The sequence below is a fragment of the Ipomoea nil genome, unplaced genomic scaffold, assembly GCF_001879475.1.
Source record: "Ipomoea nil cultivar Tokyo-kokei standard unplaced genomic scaffold, Asagao_1.1 scaffold1770, whole genome shotgun sequence".
NCBI classification, from domain to species: Eukaryota; Viridiplantae; Streptophyta; class Magnoliopsida; order Solanales; family Convolvulaceae; genus Ipomoea; species Ipomoea nil.
The window spans coordinates 941,421-962,796 of record NW_017618198.1 but is presented as its reverse complement, the minus strand read 5'-3'; the positions used below and the strand labels follow the sequence as shown (position 1 = coordinate 962,796).

General features: G+C 37.7%; 3 protein-coding genes and 1 long non-coding RNA gene across 5 annotated transcripts; 1 reads left to right on the top strand and 3 right to left on the bottom strand.

The window, feature by feature from the left end:
• Positions 1-343: 343 nt before the first annotated feature.
• On the bottom strand, positions 344-6,450 carry LOC109192318 (endoplasmic reticulum metallopeptidase 1-like). Of its 2 annotated transcripts, XR_002056077.1 has the most exons (15): positions 6,334-6,450; positions 5,607-5,964; positions 4,941-5,179; positions 4,654-4,810; positions 4,001-4,078; positions 3,804-3,878; positions 3,570-3,689; positions 3,232-3,396; positions 2,609-3,134; positions 2,352-2,508; positions 2,092-2,201; positions 1,713-1,825; positions 1,269-1,614; positions 575-1,011; positions 344-531 (listed from the first exon to the last, which is right to left on the bottom strand). XR_002056077.1 is itself a non-coding variant. In XM_019342890.1 (14 exons), exons 2-14 carry the CDS (start codon positions 5,928-5,930, stop codon positions 695-697), a joined length of 2,727 nt encoding a protein of 908 aa, XP_019198435.1. In that variant the 5' UTR covers positions 5,931-5,964; positions 6,334-6,450; the 3' UTR covers positions 344-694. The 2 variants fall into 2 exon arrangements, 1 of the variants encoding a protein (XP_019198435.1); XM_019342890.1 differs by having other exon boundaries at positions 344-1,011.
• A 640-nt stretch (positions 6,451-7,090) lies between these two features.
• LOC109192319 (endoplasmic reticulum metallopeptidase 1-like) lies at positions 7,091-11,463 on the bottom strand. The gene is made up of 13 exons (XM_019342892.1): positions 11,239-11,463; positions 10,893-11,149; positions 10,623-10,782; positions 10,467-10,544; positions 10,305-10,379; positions 9,899-10,018; positions 9,627-9,794; positions 9,006-9,543; positions 8,771-8,918; positions 8,376-8,485; positions 8,180-8,292; positions 7,754-8,096; positions 7,091-7,549 (listed from the first exon to the last, which is right to left on the bottom strand). Exons 1-13 carry the CDS (start codon positions 11,461-11,463, stop codon positions 7,185-7,187), a joined length of 2,700 nt encoding a protein of 899 aa, XP_019198437.1. The 3' UTR covers positions 7,091-7,184.
• On the top strand, positions 8,395-8,760 carry LOC109192328. The gene is made up of 3 exons (XR_002056078.1): positions 8,395-8,508; positions 8,558-8,575; positions 8,639-8,760. It is a non-coding gene; the product is annotated as an uncharacterized LOC109192328 (long non-coding RNA).
• A 1,579-nt stretch (positions 11,464-13,042) lies between the features above and the next one.
• LOC109192320 (endoplasmic reticulum metallopeptidase 1-like) lies at positions 13,043-20,030 on the bottom strand. The gene is made up of 13 exons (XM_019342893.1): positions 19,760-20,030; positions 17,337-17,590; positions 17,085-17,241; positions 16,928-17,005; positions 16,491-16,565; positions 16,294-16,413; positions 16,043-16,213; positions 15,291-15,825; positions 15,033-15,180; positions 14,835-14,944; positions 14,637-14,749; positions 14,193-14,535; positions 13,043-13,478 (listed from the first exon to the last, which is right to left on the bottom strand). The coding sequence occupies exons 1-13, from the start codon at positions 19,982-19,984 to the stop codon at positions 13,117-13,119; spliced, it is 2,691 nt and encodes an 896-aa protein (XP_019198438.1). The 5' UTR covers positions 19,985-20,030; the 3' UTR covers positions 13,043-13,116.
• Positions 20,031-21,376: the final 1,346 nt, after the last annotated feature.

The window sequence follows — 21,376 nt, the reverse complement described above, 5'->3', positions numbered from 1 at the left end:
ATATATAATAAAATACTCAAATTAAAATGCCAAAATTATCAATATAACTATAGGTTGGGGTTTAGTTCATGAAATATTTTTAAAATTGCGTGATATTTCTTTAAAATTACTTAAAATTTTACAAAAATTCTTAAAGAAAATAGCAAAAAACATTAGAAAAATTTAAAGAAGTGTCACTTTCTCATGAACTAAACAAAATATAATATTTGGTGTTCACATTATCAGGGTGAACGGAACAAACCTCTGAAGACTCTTTTAATGATATCATACAATATTTGTATTTAAAAAATATATATATTTTGCGGCTTGAGCTCTAATTACCCTTGCAAAAATCCAAGACTTATTCCCGCTGAAATGAGTTGTACTCCTTGATTGAGCTGTTGTACTTCAAATATTTTACTATTTTGCCCTTAATTTTTTTTTACTGTATTCAAGAGGGTAATTTCATCAGTTGCTTAGTTATGTACCAAATGCAGCCCAAAACTCTGTTGTCCAAACGTCACTTTATCTAAAGCATGTTCTACATGTCAGCTATCAACCATAAGAAAACCTATTAGATGACCTTCTTGCACACCTGTTTTCCCAGAGAAGATTTGCCCTCTCCCTCTCTCTTTAAACATCACTTTCTTGTTTTGAGACGTGAAAAGCGCGAACCAGAGGAACTGAGAATCGGCCATTCTTAACGCATGGTCTGCTACAATGCGACGGGCAAACTCTTGAAGAAAGCTAAGGTGTAGGGCGATGTGGACTTTCCAAACAGAGAACACCATGGAGGGAGCTTCTTGAGAATTTCTGCGGTTTTTGGAGTTTGTCTGTCTACATCGGTTCTCAGTTTCAGTAAGACGGGTTCCACTTCAGATCCTTCATTGATTCTTGCACGGGAGTTGTTTTTGTGCCAGAAAAGAGTCAAGCTGAACTTGGTTGGCGCTTTCTTCCCTCCGGCGAATTGAATGGTGTGCCAACCATCTGTACTGCTCTTATCGCCAAGTGAAATGAGCTCCTCAAAATCATCTGCATCGAGTTGAGGTAAACAGAAACGTAGATGTTATAATCTAAGATTGGACCAATGTCACTCAACTGGGCTATAATGTATAGGGGTCAAACCACACTAAAAGACTGAATCCAATCAATCAGTCAGTCTAACAGATGACCTTATAAACCCATATGTTCTCTCTTATATTTTCAACATGGGACTCTTAACAGTCGAAAAAGATCAAATTTGGGAGACAAAACCTTATAGTTTTGGATAGGGCAGACAGAACTTATACCTTTCAGCTGGAAGTCTTCAACTTCATCGGTATTAATTCCCAGGCTCCACCGAGTGGAAACTTTCGTATCAACCAAGACGTGAGTAACTCTGCTATCCCCCTTTATATCGCTCTCGACATGAAGAGCGGGAATATCTGATTCCTTCCACCCAATTTCAGCGCTCTTGTTCGTCCAACAGCCGTACTTGACGGAGAAAGTCACAAAATCAAACGGCTTATCCCTTCCGCAAATAAATCCTTCTCCAATCTGTTCAGCTTCTTTAATCAAGTTTCCAGGAGTCGTCGAAAATAGAGAGATGTGTGACACGGGATCTTGCCGTCCCGTTGCATCCACGACATGCACAACCTGAAAACCAATAGTGTATCAGACAAATAGTTTAATAATGATACGCAAGAACTTGGTATCACGTAGTTTTCGATAAATCTTTTTGGTGATCTACTCACATTTACAGCTCTTGCTGTGTCTTCAGTAAACGGTGGAATAACGCCTAGTAGCACCATGCCAAGCGAGACGCCAAACAAAATACAGGTTGTAATTACAAGCGGAACCTTCGCACCTGAAAACCAAGTGGACTATAATAAATAAACTCTTCTAAGTTCGTTCAAGCTTCGCTCATCAAGTTCGGGCAGTATATATCACATACAGTGTTGCAAAAATCGCCCCTAGGTGCCGATTAATTGGCACCTAGGCGGTCGGCCTCCTAGGCGCTCTAGGTACCCTAGGCGGTCCCCAGGCGCCCTAGGTGGTCCCCAGGCGCCTAGCGATTTTTTCAACATTGATCACATATGCACCCGTAGTCGGGAGATTGCAAAGAACACATACCGGAAATGTGAATATATGACAGTAGATAAACCATCGTCAAACACACTATAGCTGCGATAAATAACGCAAGAATTACATTTCCCAGCCACTCGGGCGTGCCACCAGGATTCCTGCAGCATAAGAAAGAAAACGAGAGTACAATACTCGCAAATCATTCTTTCTTATCGGTCAGAGAAAGGATTTCAAATTAAACTTAAAAAATTTTCTAGCATAAAATACTTTCAGTATAAAAGACGGCTGTCTTAAGTCTTAACTATTACCTTACAAACCGAACTGATGTTCCAATTACTGTACTAACCAGCCGAATAATCAAGCCCGAAGAAGTTAAAAACGGCAAAGACAATCCAATCAGCAGGGTTAGGGTTTTGAGCGGTTTTGGTAGCCGAGCCGGTGATAATGTTGCATCAAGTAGACCATCTGGATATTCCATAATATAGATTAGTTCATGAAAATATTCGTCAACTTAATAATTTTCAACTAACAAAAATGTGATCTTAATCTGTAAATGGAAACTCACAAGCAAATGCGGGCGTAACCAACCAAACAAGGGCCAAATAAGAAGATCCAATCTTGAAATAATGTCCCACCGACAAGAGAACAAGCCACTGCAAGAGACCGGCTTTAAAGATCCATCTTTCGGCATCTAACTTGGCCACAGCGTGTCGGATAGCGGGAGACAAATTCCCCTTCGTTTGTGAAAATGTGCGTGATAAGTATTTCTCGAGAACGAGATAACCGACATGTTGACCACCGAAAGCCCCGAGAAGGGCAGGTGCAGCGAACAAGCCAACTACCAGCCACGGGCTCGAAACGAAGGGAACCGGTGACGGTGATACGAGTGGAAGGACAAAAGCAACAAGAACGGAGAAACCTATAGAGCCTATCCACATGAGCACAATACTCAAACACGAAAACGCCAGTGAAACCACAGATGAATACCCTCCCAGATATAGTGACGCAATCCATATTATAAGTGATTGCAGAATCACCGAATTATAGAGCATATCGGCAAAATGTTGTCGGTATACAATCATGTATGTTCCCTGTTTTCGGATAAGAATACATTAGAAATCAGTACGCAAAACCAATTTCAATGTCATCAAAAATACAAATACCAAGATATGATGTGATTTGAAGTACCAAAACGTCAAAGTATATAGCTTTATCCTGGGAAGATTTTCCTTCGGATTCAGTCGCCTTGCCTCCCGGAAGATTAGTCGACGCTGCAGCCCTAAGCAGAAATTCCAGCATATTTTCGCCAAGATGTTGGAGAGAACCGGGTTTCAGAAGTGCGAACTTGTCATTCTGGATGAACAAAATAACCAAACACAAGAAGCTCATTAGAATTGATAACCAAATTGAACGTAGGGAAACCTAAGAAGCCTTTTTGATTTAGTATTGGTCAAAAGGCAATAGCTTTTACACTAAAGCTTCTATCTTGGGAGTGAAATGTAGAATATCCAAATTCTATATCTTACCTTTGTATGGTATATAGCTGTATTTTCTGTATATGCAAAGTCGAGGCCTGAAAGACCACCTAGTTCTCTGTATACTTGAAAATCAGTTGCAGATTTTATTACCCCAGAAGTAAATAAATCCTGCAGAATGAAGTTGTCAAGAATGTAAATTTGAGCCATATAACTCCGAAAATGAAAAAAAAAAATATGATGCTTTTATGGCATAAATATGTTCAAACAATATGCACAACAGACCTGTGCGACAATTTGGGCAGATGGGTATTTTGCCACTAGTGCGTAGTTCTCAATTGCCCATGGATCAGGACCGGCCTGTTAATCGAGTAGCAAGTGAAAAAGGAAACAAATATGAGGGAGAGAAACTAAAGGAATATCAAGGGTACAAGTATACTAGACCAAATGAGAAAATTAATTTGTAGATGACAAAATTATACCTGAAAAATTCCTGATTTCCCACCAATACCCATGGCTTCCAAGTCGATAGCCAGTCGGACAATATCACTCCAAGGGTGCTGCACAAATAACGTAGAGAGGTCACTTGATAATTACTGCAACTTCTAGGAGAAAGTAGATATGTTCAAACTTATTTATAAATAATAATGCCAGTTATTAATCAGCTTGGTTGGCGTGAGTGGCCGTGCACTCTTGTCCCTTAAGAGAGGTCGGAGTTCGAACCCCCTCTCGTATGGAAAAACCAATCTGGCTAGCACTTTGCCCCTTATTGGGCCAGGCCGGTACAAACGTGGATTAGTTTGAGTATGGTACAGGCTTAAACGTGCCTCCTACATTTAGGGTCTGCTCAGAAAACCTCGTGGTCTGACCAAAAATAATGCCAGTTATTTTCTTACTGTCCAAAATACAAAAGGTGATAATCTATTTTCTGGTAGACATTGCACCAATACATACAAAAGCTTAACCAATAGAACGGCCAAATCAGGGTAACTTGAAGGATACAAGTACTATTGTGTTTGAAGAGGTAGTTAGGTAGCAAAGAGTAGGGAACATGAAACAGCTAATAAACAAAACCAGAAATAAAAAAACAATCAAACAAAAGCGGCAAAATGGATGAGTTTTCAGCGGAGAAAACCTGAGTTACAAAGCTATGAGCACCATTCAAGCCTTCCTCCTCCCCAGTATTAAACAAAAATATGACAGAATTCTTGAAACCATGGGCCCAGTGAGAGATTCCCCGAGCAAGCTCCAACATAACAGCTACACATGAACTACAGTCTCCAGCTCCTTCCCTAAATTAAAAAAAACATCAAACCAAAAAAGTTAGAACTAATCTTTATTATTTTGCGTGTTTCAATGCAGATAGAAGAAAGAAACTCATATTTGGAAAAAACAGATATAGAAAACAATGAAAACCCATACGTTGAGAAAACTGTATCAATGTGGGAAGAAACAAGAATAGCATTGCCCTCTGCTTTATTTCCATATTTCGGTGATATTCTCAATACAATATGATTCAGATCTGAATAAACAAGGGTTTTCCCCTTAAAAAGCCCACCGACAAGATGATTAGCACCAGAATTTGAATGAAAAAGGTCAATTTCCACATCAACTTCCCAGTGAGCCTCCTTCTTAATAGTTTCTGATGCTTGCAAGACATACTGCAATACATGCACCAAATTTATGACATATTGTAAGTAAAGGCGAAAATTCTCACAAGAATTATCAAAAAACAATTTCTAAATTAAAAAAAATAAAGAGAAAGAATTTGTGCTATAAGCATATAGTTATAGAAATCTAAAGCTGACCAAATCACTTCATCTTCCATTGTATATGATAATTACTTAGTCATATACCTTTAATCAAATACAAACCTAAGAGAACTTGCATTCTTCTTTATCCTTGGAATTCCATATAAATTCACCAAAGAATAACTTTTCAAAAAAAAAATTAAACAACAGATATGTCATTATCAAGGTTATCATCATTCTATAGTAAATAAAACCCAAATTTGAAACACATTAGAAGCAAACTAGCAATTAAACAGCAAAATTAACCAAGCAAAGTAAAATAGATTAACGAGTATACCTGCAGGGCACTGTCTAGAGAATTAGACCCAACGGGGTGCGGTCCAAGTTCAGTCAATGCCTTAACATGCTTCACGGCCTCAAGCTCAGAGAAGCCTCTTTTACCGGCATGCTCAGCACTGAGAGGCTGAGGCAGACTCTCATACTGATAATGATACACCGCCCAAGTTGCATATACAACCATCACAAAGAACACTAATATCAAAAACCCTGACCTCTTAGCCACCAAATGCACACTAGATTTCGCCCGGGGACCCCTCTCACTACTCGAATTACCTCCACTACCAGTATTTGACTTAGCAGCAGCTTTAGGCCTCTGTCTCATTTTCTTTTACCTTTCTTATAAATCTTCAATTAACCTGATCAAGCAAAATTAACAAATATAACTAAATTTCCATGCTTTTTAAAGAAAAATAGACACCCTTAATTAAAGAATTGTGATTTATCTAACACTTAGCAAGCCTATTGGTTTCTCTAGTTTGTGGGAAACAAAACTGTGAGAACGAACAATTAACGAAACGATCAGATGCGAGGAGCAAAACCCAATGAACCCGTAAAAAGATAAGATTTTTTTGGGGTGGGACGTCACTGAAAAGGTCAACGACTGGATATCATGAAGCATGGACTCATGAGAAGATGTTCAATATACAAAGATATACATACAATCCCACAGAAACAAGAATGTATATGAATGTAGTAGCGAAGAAGCAGGAAAAAAGAAGGCTTACCTTATTTTGGAGTGGGAGAGAGAGAAGAAAGATGGGAACTGGTCTTTGAGTGAGTTTGAGATCAAGAAAACAGAGCAACGATGGCAGTATGGGAGTATTGGCTGCTCCGTCTTCAATATAGTTGGATTTTTATTTATAGATAATACTATTTATACTATATATATAAAAACAAAATTCTGAACTTTATCTTCCCGTCTAATTCCTAATCAATCTCGATTTCTAATAAAATATATTATTTTTTAATTTCCTAGATCCCTGGTCATTCTTCCAAAGTTTCACCTCTATGACCAGTTGAACTACCCATACAAGCACCTAAAATTTCTATTCTAATATTATAAAATAATGTAATACAATTCCTAATAGAATATATTGTTTTATATTTTTCTATTTGTACTATAATTCTACATTAAAATTTCTATTCGTAATACAATACGACAATATATGCACAACAAAATAAATTCCTATTCTAATCAACACTGATAAACCCAGTTAAAATCAAATTCACAAATACTCATAAATCACCTATAAATATAGCCCAAAACCCAGCATTCCATCACCAAGAACAGATAATAATTTTACATAATTTTCTCCTATTAATTATTAACCAATCATCTCTAATAAATGTAAGGTTATTTGTTCACATTACATGATGCCTGGTGTCATGGTGTGGGGTAACCTGCTCACATAATGTAGTTCAATGTTATTGTCACATAAACAATTCTTTGAAGTCTTAATACTTTTAAACATCTCATCGATACCACTAAATTACAATGTCTTTACGAGTTTTTCTGATCCGGTCCATTATTTGTGATACAAAATTTATTACAACTCACAAGGTGTTGCTCTTACATTTACTCACTTGCCACAGAAACTGAACTGCCCATTCTCAAAGAAGGCTTTGAATCAACAGAAATAGCATCCAAGTAAGCCAAGGTAAAGGGTGAAGATGACTTCCCATACTGAGAACACCAAGAAAGCAACTTCTCCAGTACTGCAACCATTTCTGGAGTCTTTGTGTTTACATCTGCTCTCAATTTCAACAACAAATTTTCACCTTCAGATCCCTCCATGATTCTTTTCCCAGAACTGTTTTTGTGCCATTGAAGAGTTAAGTTGAACTCGGTCGGGGAATTCTTCCCTCCTGCAAATCTCAGGACATGCCAACCATCCACACCATTCTTCTCTCCCCCAACTGAAACCAGCACTCCAGATTCATCTGCATTATGTTAAGACTTAGTCTGTTAGTAGTTTATATTGGCCTAGTCTTGTGGTTTAAGTGTAACTAGTTTCCTGCTGGTTCATACTGGTCAAACAGTATTCGTGAACTCCCGTCTAAACTAATAGTGAGACTGCACGTTTAACAATCTTGTGTCATTCGACCACGAGATTTTCATAGTCAAGAACTAAAGAAACTCGTTACCTTTCAGCTCGAAGTCTTTAATTTCATTGGTGTTAATGCCCAGGCTCCAGCGAGTCGAATATGCAGTGTCGATATGGATCAAAGTAGCTCGGGTATCGCCCTCCATATCTCTGCCAACACGAAGCGCAGGAATCCGGGATTCCTTCCAGCCAAGTTTAGCAGTAGGCTCTGTCCAGCAACTGTACTTGACAGAGAATGTCACGAAATCGAAAGCCTTGTCTCTACCACACACAAATCCTCCAAGCTTTTCAGCCTCTACATCCAAGTTTCCAGGAGTCGTCGAGAATAGAGAGATGTGCGAAACCACCGAAGAGTTTCCTGTATGATCCACAACTTGCACAATCTACATACCCACAGAACAAGAATTTTAGTCCTAGGAACAACAATCTGGAACTTGGTACAAGAAAATTTAGTATATATACTCACATTTACAGCTCTTGCAGTGTCGTCCACAAAGGCCGGAACCATTTGCATTGCCACCATGCCAAGCGAGACGACAAACAACACACAGGTAGTGATTACAAATGGAGATTTTGCACCTGGAAATTAAACATAGTATAAGGAAACTCTTCCACATGAAGTTATACCTGCAAATTAAACAAGATTATGAAACTTCTGGCACCTGAATTGTGAATATATGGTAGAACATAAGCCATTGTCAAGCACACTATAGCTGCAATAAGTACTGCAACAATTGCAGTGGGTATCCAGTCTGCCTGCTCTCCAGGATTACTGCAACATGAGACAAATGAAGTGTGAATATCAATGAAGCCTTCAAATTAAACGTTGGGCGGAGCCCTGAAGGGTCAAATCCAGCACCAGGTGGCTAGGGGATTGTTGGGCGGAGGCCCGAAGGGCCAAGTCCAGCACCACCACCACCACCAGGTGGTTAGGGGATTGTTAGACTGAGGCCTAAAGGGCAGTCCAACATCCTGTCTCTCGAAAATAGACTATAACTTTTGGCTTGATCCTAACATTAACATAGAAAACTTTCGGTATAGTTGTCTTAGCTATTACCTTACAAACCGAACTAAATATCCGATAAGTGTATTCACCAGCATAACAAACACACCAGAAGAAATTGCCAATGGCACTGTCAGTCCTATCAGTGATGTTAATGGGTCTAGTGGTTTGGTTGATTGTGCTGGTGCTTCAAGTAAGACATCTGCACATTCCAGAGAAGAGGTCGATTCGTAAAAGATGTGTTCTGTCTCAACTAAAAGTACGTTTAAACTCGAGGATGGTCACTTACAGGCAAGTGCAGGTGAGACAAGCCAAACCAAGGCCAAATAAGAAGAGCCAATCTTGAGATAAGTTCCCACAGCCAAGACAAGCAGCCACTGCAACAGACCAGCTTTAAACATCCATCTTTCAGCCTCTAACTCACACTCACTCACATCCTCGTCGTCTTGGACAAAAAGAATAAAACTTCTTTTTCTCTCCGAGAATGTGTATGACAAGAACTTGTGGAGAAAGAGATAAACCACGTGTTGACCAACGAAAGCCCCTAGAAGAGCAGGGGCTGCAAACAAGCCGATTGCCAGCCATGGACTTGCAACGAAGGGAACTGGAGTTGATGACACACTTGGAAGGACATAGGCCACGAGGACGGAGAGACTCACAGAGCCTATCCACATGAGTACAATACTTAAAGCTGAAAATACCAGTGAAATTAGAGCTGAAAGCCCTCCCATATACAGCGATGCAATCGATATCAAAAGGGATAGTATTATCACTGCCTTGTGGAACATGTCAGCAAAACTCCGTGGGTATACAACCATGTATCTTCCCTGTAATTTTTGGATAAGTATACATTTAGGAAAAACCCCAAAATCAAACAATATAAGATGTGGTGATTTGAACTTTGAATTACCAATATGTCAAAGTATACAACTGTATCCTCATCCTCAGATTTTCCAGTGGATAGAGTCTTGTTGGGTGTTGGAAGATCAGATGATGATGCAGCCTGGAGCAGAAATGGAAGCAGATTTTCACCAAGGTGTTGAAGAGAACCCGGTTTCAAAAGAGCAACCTTGTCATTCTTGATCAACAAAACACTTAATTAATCCTCAGAAAACAATGTATGTATAGCAACTAACACAGTAGTAAGAATGCATACTGATCTGACATCCTCTGATGTCTTACCTTAGTGTGGTAGACGGCTGTATGGTCTGTAAATGCAAAGTCAAGGCCTGAAAGACCAGCAACCTCTTTATACACTTGAAAATCAGTTGAAGATTTTATGACCCCAGAAGAAAACAAGTCCTGCAGTACCAAGTTGTCCAAAATGTAAACCCAAAAATTGATTTGACAATGAGACAATAACCTTAGTCAAGTTGGTTAGGCTGTGGACTTGGTAACCACAAGTTACAAGTTTGACGGTAAGTAGAAGCGGCCTATTGACCTAGTGGTCCTTTAACGACTAGTCACAAGGTAGAGTTTACTTAGTGCACAATCTCAGGTAGCGGCTGCAGTGCCCCTCGTCACTCGAAAAAATTTATTTGAAAATGTGAGAAAAATTCAATATGCACATGAACATAAACCAGCAGACCTGTGAAACAACTTGGCCGGATGGGTATTTTGCCACTTTTGCAAAGTTCTGAATAGCCCATGGATCAGGACCAGCCTGTTAACCAAAGAACAAGTGAACAAGAAAATAATAATGGGAACATTATGAAACAACATGAAGATGAAGCTAAGGTTGCATATATACCTGAAATATTCCTGACTTCCCACCAATACCCATGGCTTCCAAGTCAATAGCCACTCTGACAGTATTAATCCAAGGGTGCTGCAAGAACAATAACCAAATTAAAAGGAATGAAGCAGATTGAAGATGAGAGGTGAAGAAAATGAAATGAAATTAAACCTGAGTTACAAAGCTATGAGCACCATTCAAGCCTTCTTCCTCCCCAGTATTAAAAAGAAAGATGACAGAATTATTCTTGAACCCAGTGGCCTGCTTAGAAAGCCCACGAGCAACCTCCAACATAACAGCAACATTAGAACTATCATCCCCAGCTCCCTCCCTAAACATCATATCAAATCCAACCAATTAATTAATTAAAACTCCAAACTACTTTGCATGCATGCATATATAGATGCAGAAAGCATCGAATGAAAACACATGCATACATACGCTGCGAAAACCGTATCCACGTGGGCAGAAACAAGAATAGCATCTTCCTCGTCTTCCCCCTCTCTTAACTTATCAGCCGTAGATTTCGGTGACAGTCTCATCACAACATGCTTCAGATCCGAATAAACTGGGGTTTTCCCGAAATATAAACCGCCGACAAGAGTATTAACGCCGGAGTTCGCATGAAAGACTTCAACATCCACATTAACATCCCCGAACGCCTCCTCCTTAATACCCTCTGCAACTTGCAACACATACTGCATGCATGCATGCCACAAACATATATATATCGAAATTTAACAGCAAAATGAATTGAACCAAGCTATAATGATATTAATATATATACCTGCAGGGCAGTGTCAAGAGCAGTGGAACCGAGGGGGTGGGGGCCGAGTTGACTCAACGCCTTAACATGGTTCATGGCCGCCACCTCAGAGAAGCCCGTTTCGCCGGCTTCCTCGGCACTGAGGGGCTCCGGCAGAACCTTAAACTGAGAATAAAACACCAGCCAAGTTCCACACACGACAAACGTAAACAACACCACTATCTCGTACCCTGACCTCTCCGCCATGTTTCCCTCGATCGTATAACTCTTCAAGTGAGGACAGTCCCACAGTACAATGTTATTCAGTGCTTGAGTGAGGTGGAGATGAAGAAAACAAGAGAGTGTGTACAGACTACTGAGAAGCTAGTGGTGGGAAGAGGAGGCAATATCAGGGTGCTATTTATAATCAAACAACTTCCATGGAACGGCGTCGTATGGTTGAGTTATTGGTGCCTCGAGACACTCGAGAACTTACTTGAGTCACAACTCCAATCATACCATACGTCCTACGTCTTACACGTATGTACATTTTTCTTTTCTTTTACCCAAAAATTGAATCTCCAATCCGAGATAGAGTATTTGAGATAATATAAATTATGATAACTCAGTGACTAAATGTGCTTACTTTGGACAATGGACATAATTCATTAATTCATACATTTGGCTATCAAGTTTTGAACCTTAATTTCTTGTTCTAAATATTGTGGGGGTATTTGGTTTTTTACTGATAAGCTAAATTTTAGTTGATTTAACTAAGTTTAGCTGTTTGACCTATCAAAGTGTTTGGTAAATGTCTGATTGATCTTGACGGATTGAGCTAATAAGTCAAAATTTGAAAAGCTGGTGGATGTAGCGTTTTTTATCAGCTAGTTTGAAATTAATAGTATATTGATTATTTTATCTTTTAGAATTAATAAGTTATACTTTTAAATGGGTGGTGGGTTTGTCATTTATAATAATAATAATAATAAACAACGGGTGGTGGGTTTGTCATTTACTATCCGGGAGTTGGCTAGAATATTAATCTAAACCTCAGTGATCTATGATAATATGTCACTAATTGATTTTTGAACTTCATTACAACAAATATTGTCAGAATAGGCGAAATATTGACCTAAATTCTAGTAACCCGTGATATTAAGTCACTAATTTTTGAATTTTATTGCACCAATATACAATATTGATGAATTTAATTATTACTTTAAAAAGTTTAAGTACCTAATTGACTTGTTAGATAATGTTCAATAACATATTTGACCATTTTTCATTTTATTTTTAAAAATATGAATATTTCTTACCCCAAAAAATATGAATATTTCTTCAATGAAGGCTCGGAAACAGAAGTAACATATATCTTCAAATTAGATTGTTATTCTTCTAAATTTGTAATCAAAATGTGGGATAATCAACTAGAAGGCCAAAAAAATTTATCTTCATCTTTATCCACAAACTTCCCAAGTCAAAAATTTCTGTCATTCTAATTGATTATCCACATTTTGATTACAGATTTAGGAGAGAAAAAAACCTAATTTGAAAAAATATGCTTTCAAACTAAAAGAAATCACATATTGCATGGAGTGCAAAACCTAAATTTTCAATTTTACCCTTCATTTTAACACCAACTTAACGCGAAAGCTAACAAATGACCATTTTAACTTAAAATTCAAAAGTGAAAGAACCATTTTGAAAAAAATTAAAAGACCATAGTGGAAGGAACATTTTGAAAATTAACTCCTTTTATTTTCTATGCACTAACGAAAAACGAAATAACGATAAAAAAAAAAAAAAAAAAAAAAAAAAAAAAAAAAAGAAAACTTGTCACCAATACGGCTAAATTACAAGATTGTTTTCATTATTTGTAGTAGAAATTTATTACAACCCATAGGGTGATAGATACTTCTACTCATCACTTGCCACAGAAACTGAAGTGCCCATTGTTAGAGAAGAGTCTGCAACATACATAGTATCGAAGTAAGCAAAGGTATAGGGTGAAGTTGACTTCCCATACTGAGAAATCCAAGAAGGCATCTTCTCCAGTATTTTATCCAGTTCTGGAGTTGTTGCATTTACATCTGCTCTCAGTTTCAGCAGCACTTCACCACCTTCAGATCCCTTCACTATCCTTTTCCCAGAGCTATTTTTGTGCCAGTGGAGAGTCAAGTCGAACTTGGTTGGTGAATTCTTCCCTCCTGCGAATTGCATAAGGTGCCAACCATTCACGCTGTTCTTGTCGCCGCGCGAAACCAACTCCCCACTTTCATCTGCATTGCATCCACAAAACATGTTAGGATCAATAGATTAGGGTGTGCTTGAAACAGGAAAAATGATTTTTGGAAATCATTTTTAGGATTTTTATGTTTAGCTAAAGAGGAAAAATAGAAGTCAAATGAAAATAGAGGTATGGTCAATAAAAAATAAATGAAATTTTTTCAAAAATGACTTTTTTTTTTTTGGAAGTCATTTTCTGTTTGCAGCAATTAACCAGCAAATCGCCCCACCGCCACCGCCACCCCCATCCCCACCATCAATGTATATTTTAAATATTTTAAATTAAAAATAATTATGCTCATTTTTCAAAAAATGAACCAAACACATCAGGATAATTTTATGAAAAATGACTCATTCTTCAGAAATCATTTTCCTGCTTTCCAAACACACCTTTAGTTTTACTGGCCTGCGCCCAACAATTTCTTATGCCCAAGGCCCAACCTTATTTCATGTCATTACATTTTTGAGAGGCAAGGTGCTGGACTTAATCCTTCACTGACCACACCCAACAATTCCCAACCACCAATTGATGAAACAAGATGTCAGGATCATATGCTTACCACTACGCCAAAAGTTACAGCTAATAATATCAAAAACACTCTATTTCTTTATATTTGAGTAACAATCGCCACCACATTTTAATGACAAGATGTTAGACTCGCTGCAATCGAATTAGTTAAAAAGAAGTAGGAGGAGGAGGAGTCTACCATGGAGCTGGAAGTCTTGGATTTCATTTGTGTTAATGCTGAGGCACCAGCGAGTGGAATGTTCTGTATTGATATTGACTAAAGTAGATATGTCGTCACCATTTCCGTGCGAATCACTGGCAACACGAAGCGCAGGAATCTGGGCATTATTGCTCCACCCATGTTCAGCACTCCAGCAGCTATAATAGGCAGTGAATGTTACAAAATCAAACGCCTTCTCTCTGCCGCAAACCAATCCTCCTCCAAGCTTTTCAGCCTCCACCTCCAACCCTCCCGGAGTCGTCGAAAACAGAGATATGTGTGTCACCATACCCTCCCCTGTAGTATTCACCACTTGCACAATCTACAAACAACACGTGAACCATAATCCTTCTTACAGATGACTAGTTGGCTCTGATACCAAATTGAAGCATGTGTTCTATCTCAACTAAAAACTATACTAACATTTACAGCTCTTGCAGTGTCGTCGATGAAGGTTGGAACCATGTTCTCCACCACCATGCCAAGCGAGACGAGGAACACGATACAGGTAGTGGCTATAAATTTGTATTTAGCACCTGAAAGTTAAAAACACTACTTTGTAAATCAATACTTAGCAATTATGGAGCTATGGTCAAGACAATGCAAAGAAAACAAACATGCCTGAATTGTGAATGTATGGAAGAACATAAACCATTGTCAAGCATACTAGAGCTGCAATAAGTGCAGCAACAATTGCAGTAGCTATCCAGTCTGCCTGGGCTCCAGGATTACTGCAACATCACAAAGATTTAAGTTTGAACATTCAAGAATTCTCAGTATATATAAATGGCTGTTTTAATTTAGTCTCTTAGATGTTACCTTACAAACCGAACTAAATTCCCAATGAGTGTATTCACCAGCGTAACAAACACACCCGAAGAAACTACTAATGGAGCAGCCAATCCTATGGCCGCAGTTAGTGGGTTGAGTGGCTTGGGTGACTCCGCCAGTACTTCAAACAGGAAATCTGGACATTCGTTTAAGCTGACAGTGAGACTACTATACATTTATATGTTACTCCGTATATATTATATGCTCGACAAGCTTAAATTTGGTCCGGTAGGGAGGGAAACTTACAAGCAACTGCAGGGGAGACCATCCAAAACAAGGCGAAATAAGACGAGCCAACGTTGAGATGATTCCCGACAGCCAGGACAAGCAGCCACTGCAACATACCAGCTTTAAACATCCATTTTTCAGACTCTAACACAGCCACATCTTCCTCGTCTCCTCGAAAAGAAAGAGGCAAAAACCCCTTGGTTTCTGAGAATGTGTATGACAAGAACTTGTGAAGAACGAGATACACCACGTGTTGACCGACGAAGGCCCCTAGAAGAGCAGGCGCTGCAAACAGGCCAATCACGAGCCATGGACTCGCAATGAAGGGAACCGGGGATGCTGATATACTTGGAAGGACATAAGCAACCAGGACGGAGAGCCCGAGAGAGCATATCCACATGAGTAGAATGCTCAAAACTGAAAGTGCCAGTGAAACTAGAGATGAAAGCCCTCCCATCTTTAGCACTGAAGACCACACGAAAAGGGCTAATGCTATCACTGATGTGTTGATCATATCAGCTAAACTTTGTGGGTATACAACCATGAATTTTCCCTGTTGTTTTTGGATAAGTATACATCAAAAACGAACAATCAAACAAGAGTTAATTTCATCTGGGATCCTCCGAATAGTGATTTTGACACGTTTAGTCTTAAAGTTTCAAATTAACCTGAATGTTTAGAACTAAAGCTGGCAAAATCACTATACTCGGAGAACCCCCTCAGATGACATTAACTCATCAAACAACATAAGATGTAGTGATTTGAAGTACCAGAATGTCGAAGTATACAACTGTATCCACTATTTCCTCAGAATTTCCTTGGGATAGATTGTTCTTCCCTGTTGGAAAATCAGTTGATGTTGCAACGTGAAGCAGGAATGGAAGCATATTGTCACCCAGATGCTGAAGCGAACCGGGTTTCAAAAGCTCATGCTTGTCATTCTGGATTAACAAAATATACTTATTAATCATCAAAAAACAACTTAGGAATCAATCAAATAATCCAAAGTCTAATGTCTTACCTTGGTGTGGTAGACAGCTGTTTGGTCTGTAAATGCAAAGTCCAGACCGGACAGACCAGCAACCTCTTTATACACTTGAAAATCAGTTGAAGATTTTATTACCCCGGAAGCAAACAAATCCTGTCCAAAACTTAAGTTCAAGTAGGATACTCTTATGCACATATATATGAGATATAATCAACACAGATAAAACAGACCTGTGACACAATCTGGGCAGATGGACGTTTTGCCACTTTAGCAAAATTCTTAACCGCCCATGGATCAGGACCAGCCTGTTAATTAAAAAAAAATGGGAAAATGGAAGAAACAAAAGATCAAGCCAAGGTATTTAGGCCAGCATATGCATACACAAAAAGTCAAAAACTAAGCAGATCGAGCTAGCTGCACAGTTTAGGCCAGCATATGCATAGCTCAGTTAGTTCCTGAATGGCAGATTGTGGGCAAATAAAACACAGGATTAAACCGTGGTAGCCACAATGTATGAGTTCCACTCTCTAATCATGTGGGCACTAAGCACTGATCATTTCACTTAATGGGTCGTTGAGTCACCCTGTTTATCCTCGGTCCACAATCTTGTCAGGAGCAAAACATTATTGACATTTGTAGATCACAATGAGCCAATGTATATATATACCTGAAATATTCCGGACTTCCCACCAATACCCATGGCTTCCAAGTCAACAGCCACTCTGACAGTATTAATCCAAGGGTGCTGCAAAAACAATAACCAAATTAAAAGGAAGCAGATTGAAGATCAGATGAGAGGTGAAGAAAATGAAATGAAATTAAACCTGAGTTACAAAGCTATGAGCACCATTCAAGCCTTCTTCCTCCCCAGTATTAAAAAAAAAGATGACAGAATTCTTGAAGTCATTGGCCTGCTTAGAAAGCCCACGAGCAAGCTCCAACATAACAGCAACATTAGAACTATCATCCCCAGCTCCTTCCCTAATATAAACATCAAATATAACTGCTTTAATTTGCATGTTACCTAATTATACAGACGAATTGAAGCATATATATATTGAAAACAGCACACTTACGCTGCGAAAACCGTATCGACATGGGCAGAAACAAGAATAGCATTGTCCTCCTCGCCTGATCTTAGTTTACTTGCTGCAGATTTTGATGATATTCTGATTAGAACATGCTTCATATCCGAGTAAACCAGGGTTTTCCCATAATATGATCCGCCGGAGAGAGTATTAACACCGGTGTTTGCATGAAAACATTCCACTTCCACGTTTACATCCTCGTATGCCTCTTCCTTAATAGTTGTTGCTGCGTTCAACACATACTGCATGCCACAAATACACCCATCAAAATAATTTCCCTAATTTTTTTGTTTAAAGTAAACCATTAATATTTATGTATATTTAAAAAAAAATACTTGCAATTATATATATATATATATATATATATATATATATATATATATATATATATATATATATATAATATGGAAGGGATCAGGTGCAGGTGAAGCTTTCGGTGCGGTTGTGCGGGTGGATGCACGTTAAACATTAATCTGAAGCACTTGAAGTACAAAACACATACACATTAAGTACATGTACAAACAAAACACCTTAAGAACACAACCACATGCACGTTAAGCACAAGCCTCAGGCATGTTAAGCATAAGCCTTAGGCACCTTTTAAGTTTCAACAACTATTCACATTAGGTACAAACTCCGCAGGTTAGGCACAAAACTCACGCACCTTAAGTACAAGACTCACGCACCTTAAGCACAAACACTGCTGGAAATTATGAAATTTTCGACCACCTGAAAGTGATCTTAAATCAATTCAAAAGCAAAAAGTGGTCGGAAATAGCAACAAAAATTTTTCCGAATACCAAAAGTGGTCGGAATAAGGCTTTCGACTTGATTTAAGATCATTTTTCAGATGGTCGGAAATTCTATAATTTCCAGTAGTGAAAACTCATGCACTTAAAGTTTCAACAACAACTCACATTAAGTGGTCGGAATAAGGCTTTCGACTTGATTTAAGATCATTTTTCAGATGGTCGGAAATTCTATAATTTCCAGTAGTGAAAACTCATGCACTTAAAGTTTCAACAACAACTCACATTAAGTACACACTCACGCACATTAAGCACAAGACTCACGCACCTTAAGTACAGAACTCAGGCACATTAAGCACAAAACTCAGTACACACTCACGCACACGCACCTTAAGCACAAGACTCACGCACCTTAAGTACAAAACTCACCCACATTAATCACCCGCACAATCGCACGGGAGACACTTACCCGCACCTTAAGTACAAAACTCACCCACATTAGTCACTCGCACAATCGCACGGGAGACACTTACTCGCACTGGAACTTAATATTTTATATATATATATATATATATATATATATATATATATATATATATAATTTTATATTTGTACTTTTTTCAAGGGTTTTGTTTCCCAGGCAAAACACAAGTCCGGCAAGCTAGGTAATGCAAGTTGCATTCGAAGGCAGGCATGCAGGAGGGTTTATGTAACAACTAACACGAGGGAATCATATTTTTCGGCCCTCAAAGCTTTAATTTACAAGAGTCCAAGCTCTTCACTTAATTGTATAAATTGATGAATCTTTTTTAATTAAAAATGGAACTCATGTCCCGTGAAATCAACCGCTTTAACTTCATGCTATCTCGGTTTTTTATGCACCATTCACATTCATTTTTGTGCGTATGTACCATATATCATATATATGATGCATTATAGTTTGTCCGGTCTAGTTTACAAAATAGGGTGTGTATATATATATGAGACGGATCATGTGAGAACTACATGTCTAAAAGAGAACCAGACCCATTGCAATCATCTATCTGACCAAATCTAACATATTATAAAGACTGTTTCGTAAATAATTGAACTTTGAAGTGCAAGTAAATTATGTTAAAATGCAAGTAACAGTTTCATATAGTGCACTTAAGTAAAAGTAATATGTATTAAGTGCAACAAATAATATACACTGAGCAACAATATTAAGTACAGCTAACGTTATCATTAGTTGCACCAAGCATTATCATTAAATGTAGAAGTATACTAATGTGAAATACATTATCATTAATTAAGTGCACCAATGTGAAAAGGTAAATCATGTTAATTATTGCACTTTTAAGTTATTACTTGCACACTTGCACTTTAACTCATGTTACTTGCATCAAAATTAGAGTTATTTACAAAAATATCACCATATATTTTTTTTCTTTTTGAATTAGATGTAGTTAGTTAGATATGAACAGGTAGCCGCTCCTATTAGTTCCTAATTCTCTCCTGAGCATCGGTTCTCACCTGAGCGCACTCATATATATATTCGAATGAGTTATGTTGACAGAATAAGTAGAACATGATTATTGTAAATTTATCCCATATATAAAAGATGAAAGTATTTTGAGAGATTAAGTAGCATATATATATGTATATATAATTATATATATATACCTGGAGGGCAGAGTCGAGAACGGCGGAGGGGAGAGGATGGGGGCCGAGTGAACTCAATGCCTTATTATGGGCCAAGGCGGCCTCCTCAGAGAAGCCTGTGTCGCCGGCATCCTCCGGGCTCAGGGCCTCCGGCAGAACCTTAAACTGATAATGATGCACCCCCCAAGTCCCACATATCACTAACGCAAACAACACCAATATCTCATACCCAGATCTCTCCGCCATTTTTTTTTTTAATAATCCTTCAACTCACCATATATATAACGTTACTCAGTGTATATATGAGTGAGTGTTCGAGCAAGAAAAAGACTGTATATATAGATCGGAGAAGTGATGACTCATAATCGTACGAAAATAATACGTATCAACGAATTTCCTGAAACGGCGTCGTGTAAGGGAGTTTTGAGTACTTGTCGAGTAGTTGAGTCACGACTCCGATATATTTATGACGAATACGTCCTACGTCTTACACGTCTATACATTATTTGAAATGTCGACATCGTCGTCATTTTCGTCACGTTCAAATATCTTTATACAATTATTATCAATTTATATATAATAATGATAATGTTATAAAATAAAGTTGTTTGGGTAGCTGTGTGAACTTATTCATGGAATTAAAGTTATAAAATAAATTCAAGAGCAAATTTAATAGAATCTAATTAATTTTATTAATGTATTTCATTTGATTGATCAAAGATTATGATACTTGCTCTAAAAAGTGATCGAATTGTTAGAGTATTATATAGGTCAGATTTTTTACACAAAATCTTTCTAATATAATTTATTTAAAATTGAATTTTACCTTATTGCACACTCTAAATTATATTGTTACCTGCATGCAATTTGTTTTTTTCTCAACCCAATAATTAAATGTGAAAAAAAAATACCATTTTAGTGAATGCAAATTTAACATGAGTTTTTAAAAGCATTTCTTGAAATAAGAAATCCTTTTTTTTAGGAAAAATGGTACGATAGTTTTAGTCCATTAGTTATACATAAATTGTAGACTCAGTTTATATATGAATTATTACTCTATATAAAAATTTTCCTTTAATTATATTGGGAGTGACAGCTCTAGCCCATTTTTTAAATAAATTTTGTTAACATTAATAATTTATTTTGAATTTTCAAATTACTAAAAGACATTTGATCATTTTGTAAAAAGTTTCAAAATTCCCTCCATTAGTCTTCATATATGCATTACTCTTATACAAAACCATCATGATACACCGTTTTCATGAGTTGAAGTATGCGTGTGTTTGTTGTAGAGTATTATTAGAGAGCATATAATCATTATTCATTAATAATTAATTAAATTAGATGGATGAATGAATCTAAACAAATGATCGATCATGTATTAATTAATGTTCCGTTGACTGGTGAGTAGTGACCACGTACTACTTCCTCAATTCACCCAACAATGTTTTTCCCCGTCTGCTGGCTAGTATTTTTTTTTTTTTTTTTTTTTTTGAAAAATCAAACTTTTCCATTAAATCAACGAGAAATTCTATTACTCAGAAAACGTGGAATACAATCAAAGAACTCAAGTCTATCCTCCCCTATGTAACTAAGTGCTTTTTTGGCCAATAAATGGGCCATCCCATTATCCTGACG

Bases quoted from the DNA above. Each gene is read 5' to 3' on its own strand.
- LOC109192319 (XM_019342892.1), bottom strand. From the start codon at position 11,463: ATGGCGGAGAGGTCAGGGTACGAGATAGTGGTGTTGTTTACGTTTGTC. The intron at 10,545-10,622 runs GTTTAATTTCAT...TTGTTCTTGCAG, and splicing joins CTCATAGCTTTGTAACTCAG to CACCCTTGGATTAATACTGT. The intron at 9,544-9,626 runs GTAATTCAAAGT...CAAAAATTACAG, and splicing joins TTGTATACTTTGACATATTG to GGAAGATACATGGTTGTATA.
- LOC109192320 (XM_019342893.1), bottom strand. From the start codon at position 19,984: ATGGCGGAGAGATCTGGGTATGAGATATTGGTGTTGTTTGCGTTAGTG. The intron at 17,006-17,084 runs GTTTAATTTCAT...TTGTTTTTGCAG, and splicing joins CTCATAGCTTTGTAACTCAG to CACCCTTGGATTAATACTGT. The intron at 16,566-16,927 runs GTATATATATAC...TTTAATTAACAG, and splicing joins GGAAGTCCGGAATATTTCAG to GCTGGTCCTGATCCATGGGC.
- LOC109192318 (XM_019342890.1), bottom strand. From the start codon at position 5,930: ATGAGACAGAGGCCTAAAGCTGCTGCTAAGTCAAATACTGGTAGTGGA. The intron at 4,079-4,653 runs GTTTTCTCCGCT...TTATTTGTGCAG, and splicing joins CTCATAGCTTTGTAACTCAG to CACCCTTGGAGTGATATTGT. The intron at 2,509-2,608 runs GTGAGTTTCCAT...TGGAATATCCAG, and splicing joins GGTTACGCCCGCATTTGCTT to ATGGTCTACTTGATGCAACA.